A 14,887-nucleotide genomic window follows, 5' to 3' on the forward strand; every position below is an offset into this window, starting at 1 on the left:
GAAATAATAAATAAAGATAATGGATATTATCCTTGTTCTGGCTAAACCTTCTTGTAAAACACAGTGAACTGCTGCACTCAGAGAGTGAAATCAATTGCAGATTAGTACTTCAAGTAATATTATAGATGTTAATTCTCCTATTTTTTCCCTTTGTTTTACAAATGTTACATATGCTTGTTTTAAACAAAACAGTTTTGACATTTAGGAAAATTTTAACTTTTTTTGGACTTCCATTTTCAGAAACAACTTTGTCACAGAAATCCACCTGAGTGCCACAGCTACATAGGAAGTTTATAGTATTTAGGTGATTCTTCAGGTTTTCTGTCCTACCTCCATTCCTCAGGAAAACTGTGCTCATAAATGAACATCCCGAAGATCCTAATGTGAGCCCCTGCACTGAGTCTTGCTTCAAAATTAGGGACTCCTCTCACACAAAATAACTATAGCTGAGGCTTCTTTACTTAACCCAACACAAAACCACAAGTATAAGGAACTACAGGTAAGCCAGCACCACTCCTACATCTAACACATTACGAGCCATTTGGAAGGTATTGCTTAGCTCCAGCCAGCCCCCATCTACAGAGGAAATCTTTTTCTCACAGGTCCCCGAGGATTTGCTTTCTGTCCTTCCCTTCAGTGCAGCTTTGGAACAAGAAATGCTCCTTCACTACACAAGTGTTCAGAGGAGAGCACCCAAACGTGTCCTGGGCCCAACCTGGCTGACTGAAGAGATGGCAAAACTTTTCTTCCTCTCCCAAGTTCTCTGGGTGTTAGGATGGAAAGGAGTCTGTGGCAGCTGGCCCATGTTAGCCACAGGGGAGGGCACAGCTGGACACAACCCATGGGGTGATGTCAAGCAGTGACAGGCCAGGAGGGAAGCACTTGGCAGATGGGATTAAGAGAGGCAGACATCTGAATGGAAGAAGTCAGCCTGATCTCAGAGAAACAGAAGGGCAGGAAAGTTAGAAATCCTTGATGCCACCATCACTTAACAGAATATAAACATATGGTTAAGAGGATATTTATCTTTAGTCATGAATGAATACATAGGTTGCATATATATTTAAAAGCATGTACTGCCAGTTTCTAAAACAAGATAAATAGTCCCCCTGCTTTCCACTTTTGCTTGGCCTGGGTGACAAAGGCAGGAAACATTTCTACATCCCTTCCCTCTGCCAAATTCTAGCTACCATTTCTCTTGATTACCACCTGAACCAGAAAGACGCTCTGAAGCCTTTTAGGAGCCCATGCCTTCCCCACATCCTGGCCACGCTCACTGCTTGGCTCCTCCTCTCCTCCATCAGGTGAGCGACAGGAAAGTTGTCATGCTTCAAGAACAGCAACTCCTTCAGAAAAAGAATATTAACTGCAGTTTCCCAGTCTACAAAATTAAACCCTTCACTTACTCTCTCCATTTTTCCACTGCATAAACCTGGACCATGACTGCAGTCAAAGCCAGCCACACAAACACCTCACTGTCCAGCTCCACACCTATCATGGCAATGGTCCCCAAAGAGGTAATAAGTCCACAATTCACAGAAGGCTGATCAATAATCTTTGTTAAGAAACCCATTGCTCTTTTATGGCCTAGTTTGCTACAGGTGGCCCTAATTGGGCCTCCAATCCAAACACCGTCACCTTTGGCTAACTGAGAAACCACCCTTTGGTAAACAAATCTCCATAACACATTCCACATGTTCACAATGCAGCAAGTTAAGAATTGTTTCTCATTCTTTTCTCTGATCTTCTCACAGACTTTCCCAGCACAATACCTGGGAAAGTTGTCTGTTGCTCTCTGTGACCAGAGAGCTGCTGCCACACTCACCAGTGCCAGATTAATTGTCATGTCCTAGTCCTGGTTTCCATCAAGATGACTTCCCTGTGGGGCTGAAGGAACCTTGAAGTAATTGTCAGTTGTGGTTAAGAGGGAATAGACCAAAGTTATGTTTCATCTGTGACAGTGCCTTTCTTTCATACCATGCAGGATGCATTCGTTTTCTCCGGATAAGTATTTCCATGTGTTGGCTGTGTGGACATCTTGCACAGAACCTCTAAAGGCTCTACAACTTCTCTGGAAGCAGTGGAAATATCCCAAATACACCAACACTCCAGTATCTCACTTTGGGGTTAGGGACACAGGGGAAAATATGATGGAGCCAAAATTCAGAGTTTGGGCTATCACTGAGGTGACTCTTTTGAAGAATTTTCCATCTCTTTGCATAGCTGGAAACCAACAAATTTCAGTTAGATACTAGACTCATGACAGGCTACTGTCATATAATGATTTGAGTTGTCAGGAAACTTAAAAGATTATCTAATTTTTATATATATTGATCAAGCTACAAATTAATCATATATTGATATAAAAAATTTGATATCTTAAAGTATCAGATATTGATATTGGTATCTGAAAATTTGGATTTAATTAAGGCAAATCACTTCAATGTAAACAGCAGGTTTTAAACCTGTTGAATATGTACTTTATACCTACCTTTGAAACCAGAACTGAACTGCATCAATGGAGAACTACTGACAAAAAGACAAATAACTTTTGTGTAAAACTTACATTTCACTTTTACTTATTGTCTGCTACTCTGGAAGATAGAATACAAGGAATGTTCATATACCTACAATGTATGTGATAGCATTTTATTATTTTAGAACAAATGACATTTTTTATTTACTGAGCTATCAATATTTCACTTGTGATTTGCTTTGGATGGCACGTGGACTATTCTAATTTATAAGAGCAGTAACATAAAACTGTGTTTGTAAGCCCAGACCTGAAGAACCAAGCAAGTATTTCTGCTTTTTAAACTTCCAGCCTGTTTGTAAGTCACTGCTTAGACATTGTTTGGAGGAAACTGTATTGAAATAAATACAGTAAAATGAAAAAAAGCATTCTGTGAGAAGTTAGAGCTCTAGAAACCTATTTTACTAATGCAGAAAATTCTGGCCCTAGTCACTTTGCCAGAGCTTTCCCCAGTTTCAGCAACTTTATCTTAAACTTAGGTGGAAAATATGCATTGGTTTTTTTGTTGATTTTATCACATTATTTTCTTTTACTTCCATAAACTACAGGCATTGCATTTAAATTTCAAATGCAATTTTAGCCAAATTTAAATTCTACATCTTTGTTATGTTTGGGTTTTGTTTTCAATTTAAAATCTGACTTTAGTGCTATTGTATCATAGTATTTTTGTCTGCCACCCCTGAAAATCATAATGAGCTGGCTTGAAAAATTGACATCTCACATGGTGTTGCTCAATCCCAGATATGCAATTTTCAATTTCCAAATAGAGCTTTTTTTTTCTATTTTCTGTTTCATTTAATAAGAATATTTCCTGACAGTCATAAAGTCTATATTGAAAGGCAAAAAACCTGTCCTGCGAGATGTTTTTTCTGCCTGACTCAGAGTGATCTGAGAAAAAGAAGAAAAAAAACCAGATCTGTTGTAAATGAGGCAAAGTGTTACTTTGCAGTTTAGAGATCTCAATCACTATTCAAACTCACTTTCCAAGTCTGCAAAAATTGGTCAGAAATTCTGCTTTCTTCCAGTCTAGAAAAAAATCCATTCTGGCGCCACAAAATGCAATTACGCTCTTGCTAGCTCTGCCCCAGATGTGCTCAGGTTGGCCTTTATTCGCTGTGTGTGTATTCTGTGACAGCCAGACAAATGACATGGTTCCACTGCTGCATCCACACGCTACCACTGAACACCTCCCTCGAATCATTCCCACTCCTTGATGCTGCTGGGACCAATTTTGTTGAACCTCCAGTCAACAGATATCCTTCCAGCTTTGCTTTTCTTTTTTGCTGTGACAGGTTAATGGCACAGCTTCTCTGAGAGGGTCTTAGAAGGAGCTCAGATAGACAAGTACCAACTCAAGAGGGTCTCTGTTGTTTTGCATTTAGAAGAACGTGGGTGAGATGTAGTACATTTTGATGTTGTTACCCTTTGTATTCTTTTTGCACAGTTAAGGATTCCTATGTGAGGCTTTCACTATGAGAAAACCATTTGCTTTAGTCTGAATAAACTGAACAGTCAAAAAGAAAATAGCTGCAAGACATCATTTAAAACAAATCTGTTCCCTGACATGAATAGCCAAAATCAGACAGGCAGATTAAACTGTGATTATTTAATGCATTAAGAATCAGTGGGATATGTCCACACGACTGAGTCTGAGTTGTTGATATAAATTAGTTTGTGTCCTGAATTTCCAAGAGATCAGAGCTGCATTAATAGCAAGGTATTACACTGCCAGTAATAGCTGCCTGACTATGATTTACTGCAGTTTTCTGCCTAATAAACAAGCCTGAACATACTCAGGGACCAGAGCATTGCGAGTGACATCTTCTTATAAGCTGTTGCAAACTGAATATGAATGCAGAAAAAAATCCTTTCAGCTGCATATGCAGAGGATAGATGAACCCTGTAGAGTATCTGAGGCGACTAAGAGTGGAGGTAAAAATTCCCCTACCTTTTCTTTATTGGAATTATTTAGTTCTCACTTTTTTATCCTTTTCCCATACATCTGTATTGTAGCAACTCATCACTTTCCAGAACCACTGGAACCACCTTTGTTCTGGGGCTGGCAACTTGAATGTACAAAATACTGGTGAAGAAAGAGAGAGAGGTCTACATACAATGGAGTAAGAAAATAGTGAGGTTTACATTGACTATTTTGTCATATTTGTGATGCTACAGATCAAATTCCAATGCTCTCCCAAGGGAGCTGGTAGATTGTTGGACTTTCCTGAGGCAGCAGCACAGCTGTCCAGTCCCATGCAGCCAGTCAAGGCATCGCTGCTTCCTTCAGAAGCTGACTTTAGCAGACCTATGAGAAAGAGAAGGTACAAATCCTGCTGTTCAAAGGGTGATAAGAAGAAGCCAAACTGACTGTGACCAGCCCAATCCTATACTCTGTCCAGAGCTTCACCCCATGTGGAAATTCCTAAGTTCTCCACTCCAGGATTTCCAAAGCCACAGGACAAGCCTTTACTACTGCAGATCACATGATAGGAACTTAGCAGGCAGAAAAGGAGGACACAGTGTCCAGGTGAAACCCTGCTCCTGGGTGGGTTTCCTCCATCACTCCTTGCTCTCACAGTGAGGCACAGCTCCCACACAGAGCACCAAAAGGCAGGCAGGGTGCTGGACCTTACTTTGTGCTGCTCTCCTATCTCACCTCCTTTCCAAAACCCAGATGGTGCTGTGGGCTGGCAAGGAGGAGCCTCTTGAAATAGATGCTAAGAGGAATGTGACTCTCTGCTACAATTCAAAAGAAAGCAAGGTATATTTGAGGAAGATGTGTACAAGTTAAGAAACAAAGGGAGCCTTCCTCTACCAGGTTTCCCTTTGTGACTGGTGTCAACCACCTTGAGGGACACTTGGCCCCTTTGAAGCCACTTCTGGTGGGACATTAAGGGGAAGATCAAGAGCTTGGAATGTGAGGCTGCATAGCTGAGTCCACCTTTCTACCTTGTTGTGGGGGTACTGGTGAATGATAACTGAGATTGACTGCTCAGCCTTCTCCCTCCTCCCTCCACAATAACTCCATCCCTCCCACTACTGGCCAGATTTTGGGTGGAGAATTACTGCTGCCTGTTCCTTTCTTTACAGCCCTCTGTTGATCCTCTTGCTAATCACCTCAGGGCCACACCTTCAAATACTGGAAAAGGGCAAATCCTGCAGCAGCACAGCACACCTGGAGCAACCTCAACAGGTAAAGCAGTAGAAGATGGAAGCACCACAATTGCACCTTGGCAGGGACAAGCAGTGGGTGCTTGGTGGTCCTGTCCAAATAAATGTGTGCCAAGTCGCACCCTAAAATACCACAGCTACACTCTGCCATGCACAGGGCTGAATTTCTGAGAGCTTTGAATTTCTGACAGCATCCTGCAAAAGGATTTGAAAGCAACAAAATGAAGGCATAGAATGGAAAAAAAAAAGGTTGAGTTGACTTGAGCTGTACAAAGCCCTTTATTTTCACTCTGATAAGTGAAATCAAGGACATTCCAAAATGATTCATGAGTATGTAACCTGGCTACAGCTGACAATGACTATGCCTTGGCAGGCTGGGATGACAGACTGAAAGATGAGCTCCTAATAAAATCAAGCTCAAAAGCAAATGTAGAGAAAGCTCTAATGGCTGATAATTTAATACAGAGAAACAAGATATAAACAGCACACAGGAGTGCTCTGGTGTGCAGTCATGACCTACATGGTCATGTAATAAAACAGGTATCTGTAATAAAGCAGATATGAGCAACAGTCTCATGAGCCCAGAGAGGTGAGGGTACAACAGCAGGATGTGCTATTACAAGAGCAGCAAACGTTGGAACACAGCAGGCTTACAGCAGAGGTGGATTGCACTGTGCAAAGCAAAAAGCATGCCTAGTGAGAGGCAAGGTGTGCACAAAGACCCACAGATAAACCCCCCCTGCCTGAGTTCAGTGCAGTTCTTGCAGCAAACAAGATCAAGCCATACAGGTAGAAAAAGGAACATAGATAGTTTGGATTTTACCATAGGTCAAAATAAGATTAAGATGATGATAAGTCATTTGTAACTCTCCATCTTAACAGTTCTTAAAGAAATTTCTATAACATTTGAAGTCTGGAGACAAATAGGTTTCAGCACAGTAAAAGAAAAGGTCTAAACATGAACACTGTCTATGTGAACAAAATTAGTAATTAAAACAGTCCCCATATGCAAAAAATGCAATATTAATGACAGGATAATGTCAGCATCCAGGACTTTTCTGTAATAAATGTGTATTTTGTTTCAGTACTAGAAAGAAAAGGCTTAAAACTGCTGAACTCAATAACAAATCCACCAGTGGTGGAATTCATAAAATGAAAACTCACATCAGAGGGAACTGAGAGAAGGGATACTGATTAATCGAAAAACTCACCAAGTCTTTGCAAAGCCATGTTATCTACAACTACTGCTTATAATAAGGGCCAGAATAAAGGAGAGATGACAAGTTACAAGGGAATTGCACAGTTTCTAAAAGGTGGAGGAGTCCTTGATGTAGGTGAGAGGAAGAGAGAGACAGGAGATATAAACAGCCCCTTGAAGTGTCACACAAGAGGAGGATACTGCTGCCTACTCAGACTGGGGCACCAGCAATAAATCTTGGCATCAAATAAAAAACCCAAATGCTGCCAGAGCACTGCTTCCCAAATTGTTGGAAGAGACTATTTTAATTAGAACTATATTTGTATTGCAGACAACATTTGAATTATGTAAGAAAAAAGAGCTAATGGTTCAATCACAGCTTTCTACTAATTCAGAGATTTATCCTATCTGTTTCTGGGGTGTTTTAAAACTCCCAAAAGACAGAATATTTACAAAGGGACATTATTTCAGACAATATTATTGGTATTGTTATTATTATCATTATTATTGTTGCTGTTACTGTTATTATTATTGTTAATCTGTCCAGTTTGTCTGGACTTTCTGCTAATGATTAATTTAGCATTTTAAAATTACTTTTACTTATTTGTTACTCAAATAACACCCATGCACAGAACATCAGAAAGCCATAATTTGTTAATTACTTATTCACTGTCTTGAGGCAATCTAGCTGTTTTAGAGACATGTTACTGGATTCTTTGTAGGTTGACTTTTATCAGGGAAAAGGGATGACTCACTGGAGGTCAGGCAGGATGGCACAATACACCAGGTGTGGTAAATAGGAACTCCAGAAGGCAGGTTGTAACAGCAGCAGCAGCTAAATCAGAAAGTCAACTCACACACAACATGATCTAAGATTCCCTGAGTAAGAAGTTTTAGAAAAGCTTTTTGAAGTAGTAACCTAGACAAAGTGATTTTTATTAGATCAGGATACATTTATTTTTATAAGTTCTAAGCATGCATTTCTGCAGGCTACTATTCGGATCTTCTGATGATGGTAATTTTATTTAAATTATTAGTTTTAAATTTCTCTGCATATTGACCTGCATGCAGCTGGGCTCCAGTAAGGTGTGTTTATTGCCAAGATGTGGAAGCCAAGCACTAAACCTGGGGCTTTGTAACTGGTAACACCACAATGGTCCCTGCAGCTTTGTTGCCATCACAATGCAGCAGCCCTGTCACTTATGTCATGTTCAAGGGTGAGAGAAAAGCTGTCTGTTTTAATCAGGTTGGGTCAGCAAGAAAGCAGAAAGCACAGGTTGGGAGCTGTGTTTCAGTTCCCTTTGCAGCCCAAAAGTGTAAACTGGAGGAAGTTACTGTTGAGGCTGCTGAGGCCAGGAGCCAAAGGAGTGCTTCAGGCTGACCTGTGGGTGTGTTTCCCTGGCCTGGTGACTTAGCCCAGTGCTGCACTTGGGCCACTCAGCTCTGCTGAGAAGCTGTGCACATCTGGTCAGATGAAATTACATTGCAAGCCAGCCCTTGTGCTAACAGAGGTAGCTCGGCCAGAGCTCGCTCCAGTGTTTTGTATTGAACCAAATTGTACTGCAATGGACATCTTCTGTTTTCCCATCTCAGGGCTTGGTTCTTCTGGATTAGGGATGAAGTCTGCTACTGATAATACCTCTGCTACAGCCCTTCTTTAAAGAAAAATTCTCATGGGTTTCCCAACAGAGTCCTGTAACTTTATTTAATTCAGCTTCTACAAATAGCAGCTCACAGCACTTAAAGCTAACCAAATATCTCTCTATCTCTGTCAAAAACTGGGGTTATTATTTTACTGGAGATCCTTAGCTTCCTGGTGTTGTGTTTTATTACTGTTGCACAGAGCACATCACATGCCTCAGGGAGCAGTAAGTGCTACTGCATGAATTACATCAGCACAGAGTGCTGCCAGTTTCCCTTTGGTGCATCACTCACCAGCAAACTGGGAGGATGTCCAAGGCCCTGGATCATACTGCCCACCTGAAGGAGTCCAACATCTTGAATGACAGCTGAAAACAGATGTACAGTTCAGTCTTTACCACCTTGACCCCTCTGCAAACTGCTGGAGGAGCTGCAATCCTAACTCAGCCCTGCAGTTTCACTCAGATGCCATTCTGAACATGCTATTCCTTTTAAAAAGCTGGTTTTGATGCAGTAGGACCATTTGAAAAGCAGCCCCAGTCTGCACAGCTGCCAGCCCTGGCCTTCCCCCTTCCTTGTCCCTCTGATCTGCTCGGAGGAAGGTTCCAATGACATCCTCCTCATAAATAATCCCAGCTCAAGCAGCTCCTGTGGGGTCCCCTGGTATTCCCACCCCCCATGTTCCTGTACTGTTCCTGATAACCCTAAGTAATCACAAAGTTAAATCAGACCCTGTTCCCAGGACTCATAGAACAAGCTCTCAGGTTGATCCCAGAATGATACTCATCTCTCCATCTCAGCCAGAACTTCTTGCACAGCTTTCCAGCTCTTCATACTAATATCTAGTTTCTTTGCTTTTTGGAAATTTTCCATTCCCATGACCTCTAGCCCTCTGAGAAGGGCTTTGGATCAAACCACTTTTTCCAGGTTTCAGCTAGCTTGCTGCAGTTAGTGATTCCACACCTCTCATCTGCCAGAGTCAATCTCCAGCCTCTGTCAGAAAAGGAACATCTCTCCTCCATGTGGGAGCATTGTGCATCATAGCACTTTCCAGGAAAACTCACAGCATTAGGCAGTTAACAAGGTTCCTGCAAAGGAATCCTAGAGTGTTCCACAGGAGTAGGGTGATTTCCAGTGGAATGAGTAGAAAATCAGCTATATCTAAAGAATGGAATATAATAACTGCTCATGTCACATCTTACACTTGCCTTCCCTACCTCTGTATCTCTAAAACTGCCTGGGTTCAGGAATTTTGTGGGAGAGCTCATGAGGTGAGGTAAGGTCACAAATCCTACCACACCTGTATTCAGAACTTTGAAATAGGAGAAGGAGGCAACTGAGGTCTTTGGGATATTATCACAGCCTGTAGACCCTGGCAGGATTTCACAGGCCTTGAGGAGTAAAAAGGGAAAAAAAAAACCAGTTGCAACAGAGCCACTTTCACAGGCAATGGGAACTGCTAATGAAGGACAAAGGGAATAAAAAAGAATGATTATAAGCTCCAGTATTTTATTGGTGAGTTTAACATCTGGTTAAACAATACATACATTTGGAACTAGACATCCAGTAGCTCCCATATACAAACAACCACAGTACCTTGGCAAATTCACAGGGCAGAAGGAAAAGCCATTTAAATGATGCAGGCTTCCAGGAGCAGGACAGGCAGTAGTAGGTTAGCAGGTCAGCTGGAAGGAATGGGAGGGGAATGAAGGAGAGTGTGGGATATCCAAGCTCTAGGCATCTGCCTTCCCTAGCTCAAATTAACCAGCTGATTTCCCCAGCTGCTCTCTATAGAAGCAAGCTTCTCTAGAGGACAATTCACTGCACAATATTATACTGCTGCTCTACACAGCTCCCATGAATTTGTTTCCTAGGGAAATACTGCTCTCACCAGCAATTGCAGAGCATGCTCAAGGAGATGTGCTGACTAATTCTGATGCCTAGAGACGTGTGAATCTCCTTTCCCTTTTCCCTCTCTCCCCAACTACCCATTGTGAGTTAGCATGTAAACAAGTGGCATTCACCCCATATTCAAAGATCAGGAGCTCATCAAGGAACAAGAACTTTCACTGGCTGTCATACCCGGCAGACACACACAGAAGATTCTAATTAATTCCAATCCCAGATGGACTGTTTGTGTTTTGCCAAAAAATCCACTTTTCTCCCTCACAGAGCATCAGATCTGCCCCTGCCATATCCAACACAGCAGCACCCTGTGAATGCTCAGTAAGGTATCCATTTGGGTGGACAAGCACAGCATCTGCCTGCAGAAATCTGCTGCCAACTCACATGGGTCTCAATCCACTGAAGGCAACATAAGAATGTTCACTGATTTTAACAGATAGGGTAGATTGAAACAAATGCCACATGCAGAATTCATTCACACATCAAGCTCCAGTCAGTGCTAAAATCCGACTGATTTGGGAGAAAATTGTACAGATTTTTCTTTCTTGTTTCCAGCAGACTAAATTGTATCCAGCTCCTGAATGAACATTTACCCAAAGGAAGGCTTTTAATTGTCAATATTGACTGGCTGCAATTATGTGCACGTTCACAACATATATGCTCCCTTATTAAAAAATTGCCCAAATGATAAAATAGAAAAAAAATACTATTTTGGTTTGAAACAGACTGAGGTTGGCTTCTATATTAATACAGCACCAGCAGATGCTCTAATTAGAAAGTAAAAGGCAACCAGAGGAATTGTTAATAGCATTGTGCAGTGCTTAGGCTTCTAAAACTAAAATGCTTCTTTAGGGAAGTGATAATGTTTTCATATGTGATCCTGTGACTACAGTAAAAATGCTAAACACCCATTCCCACAGGTGTCATATGCTATAATCTGGGTTGGTTTTGGCTGGGGTAGAGCTAATTTGATTCAGAGCAGCTAACATGGGGCTGTGCTTTGGATTTTGCTGGAAACAGTGTTGATAACACAGGGATGTTTTAGTTATTGCTAAGCTGTGTTTGCACAGCCTTAAGGCCTTTCCTGCTTCTCACCCCATCCTACCAGCAAGTAGGCTGGGGGTGCACAAGAATTTGGGAATGGGCACAGCCAGGACAGTTGACCACAAAGCAATATTCCATACCATATGGCATATAAAGCTGGGCAAGGATAATGAAGGGGGGACATTCAGAGTGATGGCACTTGTTTTCCCAAGTAGCTGTGGTGTGTGATGTAGCTCTGATTTCCTGGGAGTGGCTGAACACCTGCCTGCCCATCAGAAGCAGTGAATGAATTCCCTGTTTTGCTCTCCTTGCACATGCAGCTTTTGCTTTATCTGTTAAACTGTCATTATCCCAACCCACCTTTTTTCCCCCTCATTATTACCTTTCTGATTCTCTCCCCCATCCCACTGAGGTACAAGAAGCAAGCAGCTGCCTGGTGCTTAGTTGCCAGCTGGGGATAAACCACAACATAAACACATGGATATATTTGCAAATTGCTGTTTCCTACAGTGCTATTCTAAATTTATCACTATTCCAAATTAATTTCTCTGTTTCCAGGAGTGCATTAGTGATAATGTAAATTTTTTTTTTTTTTGCTATGATCCACTCCCATGCTGAATTAGAACACAAATGAAGGAGAATAATATGCTGCTTCCAGTACAAAACCAAAAATATTTAGGTTCAGTAGAGAGCAGGCAGGCAATGCATTAGTTCAATGCATGTTTCTCATCTCTGCTGGGAAAAGATTTCTACATTGGCACAGGGCACCAGGGAAACTGAATGAAATCAACATCTCTCTATCAAGAGCCAAGATTCTTCTTCTATTCTGGTTTGATACCAATACAGATTTGACCATAGCTGACCTCTAGTGTGAAAACCAGCCACCCCCAAAAAACCCAAAGGACACACAAACCACCCCCCCCCCCCCCACCAATACCTAACAGGCAAGACTCCTAATTAGAGCAAACACACAGAAATATTAATTGGAGGAAAAGGTCAAGACTGTGGTGGCACAAGTTCTGTATTTCAAGTAAAGAGGTGGAAAACTGAACTGGAACTTCATTCTCAAAAATAGTACATGAATACTATTGAGACATTTCATTTCCAGACATATCTGGAATGGGGGGACAGACCCTGGGAGACAGGATTATATATAGTATTTACAGTCCTGTAGGATCTACTGTCAGGCATATTCCCAGCTGAATCACAGCAAAGCTTGCTGTTGCTAGGTTTCTAACTACAGGAAAGGACAGGGATGCATCAAAGCAGGGGAATTGCTTTTGTCTGGTGCAAACCAGAAGGCACAGGGTATAGCCCAGACTCCCCCAGAACACCTGGAGAGCCCAGGAATCACAAATAGTCAAAAAGAAGGTAATGAAACAGAAATAGCAACTGCTTGATGACAACAGTGAGTTCTAGCCCTACAGCTTTTCTGTCTGCCGTGTTCTTCCTTCCCTAAGAGCAGTCTCAGGAATAGATTTTCTCTGGCTCCTCACAGTACTGTTGGATCACCTCAGCAAGGTCAAGACACCGCAAAATTCGCCATTTCTCAGCAGCCAGCTCCTCCTTGGAGACCTGGCCCAGCAGTTTCTTGGCAAAGAGGTTCTGATCCTGCATGAAAAGGCCCACAGAAGACCTTGGGGCTTCAGGGAAGTTCTCCAGGCAACCACTTGTGAAACAGAAGTTGATTTTCTTTTCACGTCTCATCCCTGGTCCTCTTTCTTCAATCCAAGTCAAGGGTCTAGTGTGAAGGAGCAGAGAAGAAGTATTAATTAAGAAACTGAATCAACAATTCTGATTTGTCTGGGTTGTTTTCTCTGTATTTCCAGAAAATGCTCTAATAAATGCACCATTTTTGAATATCAATTATTGCATATTAAGGCAATGTGTCCTGACCAACATGCCTTGTGGTTATAGAGGTCAACAGAAGGCAATAGTCTTAACTCTGCCACTCTTTCATGTCATGACTTCCAGCACACCCTCTAAGCTCTGTCCAGCTTTGTTTCCCCTATGCACAAAGTGGAGCAAGCAACATCAAGCCACATCATAAGGAAGAGGGAAGTTTGTGGGCTGTTTGTTTGTGGACTTGGATGAAAAGTGCAGTTAGATGTCCAAATATTGTGTACATAATGCAGTCACAGCTAAACTCAAAAGGCCCTCCATGTCTAGTTATTCCTCCAGCAAGAACAGATTTAAGTCTCATGGGTACATAATGATGACCTAGGTGCTACTATGTGAGCTGAACCCCAGTGAACAAATTCACTGACACAGACACAAGACTCTCTGAACTTTTAAAATGTTTCATTCTCATCATTGGGAGCATTGTGCTGATCCTAAAAATTATACCTACAGAGACTCTCAAGCAGGCCTTTCTTAATCAGAGCAGAGTCCTGTCTTTCACCAACACAATAGCACAGTCTCCAAACCAAGCCTGGTGGTATTGGCTATTGACTTGCATAGCTCACACCTTCCTTCCCAACTTCCCCTCTTGGCTGAGGGAAAGGAGCCATGGGACATGCTGTGCCACTTCAGGGGTCTTAACAGACTCCTAGAACCAATACTGCAATGCCTTTGAGGAATGGCCCTCAACATCAGCCACAGTCACAATGCTCCCTCCCTGGTCTTTTGTCAACTGCCTGAGCCGTACCATTGCCTTTCTGCAGCTCATTCATCAGCACTCACTACTGCCTGTGTTTAGAGGATGCACATTATTTTTCTTACTTGGTTATTGATGGCCCCTCCACAGTCCTTTATGGCCTACTTTAGTCTGCCACTCACAAATTATGAAGGCATCAATAGCCTGGAAGAATAAATTCTGTCTCCAAGTACTGCCCATTAAATCTTCAGTATCATTAGATCTGGAAAGAAAGTCCTTGTCAATCTGCCCTGAACATGTTCTGCAGAGTGCTCAGCTTAATGTTTCTGCACCTCTCATCTTTTATGCTCTTGGATTCAGTTTCTATATTTAAATCATTATATCAATTATTCTTTGCTCACCTGTACTTCCACATCTCCACCACTTCCCCTACAAATTAAGCATGGCCAGATGAACCTGACTGAACAGAATGAAACAACTGGAGGGGGAAAAAAATACCCAAATTACAGCCTGCAAGAAGTGCACCAAAAAAAAAAAAATCTCAGAAGACTAATAAATGCAAAGGCACCATGTGTTTTAGGAAATCCCAGGACTACATGTCACTGCAAGCCAGAAGGGTGTCTGGGGGGCGTATTGCTCAGTGCTTTCTGTGTTCCCATCCTACTTCCCTGAGCTAAAGGCCGTTGATCTGGGTCAGAGGCAGGCTGCTGAGCAAGCTGGGCTTTGCTCTGACTTGACAGAGCTGGTTTTATATTCCTATGATAATAAAGAGTCTCAGAGGGTTCAGGCCACTGTTACT

The 14,887-nt window shown here is 42.0% G+C and overlaps 1 protein-coding gene across 2 annotated transcripts in view; it reads right to left on the bottom strand.

The window, feature by feature from the left end:
- Positions 1-10,032: 10,032 nt before the first annotated feature.
- The window catches only part of BLVRA (biliverdin reductase A), a 29,576-nt gene continuing 24,721 nt past the window's right edge, over positions 10,033-14,887 (bottom strand). For both annotated transcript variants that reach the window (XM_054650292.2, XM_054650299.2), the window contains one exon: positions 10,033-13,233. In XM_054650292.2, the coding sequence (XP_054506267.1) occupies positions 12,960-13,233 (274 nt within the window). In that variant the 3' untranslated portion in view covers positions 10,033-12,959. The remainder of the gene's footprint in view (positions 13,234-14,887) is intronic.

Source organism: Agelaius phoeniceus, chromosome 1 (genome assembly GCF_051311805.1).
Source record: "Agelaius phoeniceus isolate bAgePho1 chromosome 1, bAgePho1.hap1, whole genome shotgun sequence".
Taxonomy (NCBI): domain Eukaryota; kingdom Metazoa; phylum Chordata; class Aves; order Passeriformes; family Icteridae; genus Agelaius; species Agelaius phoeniceus.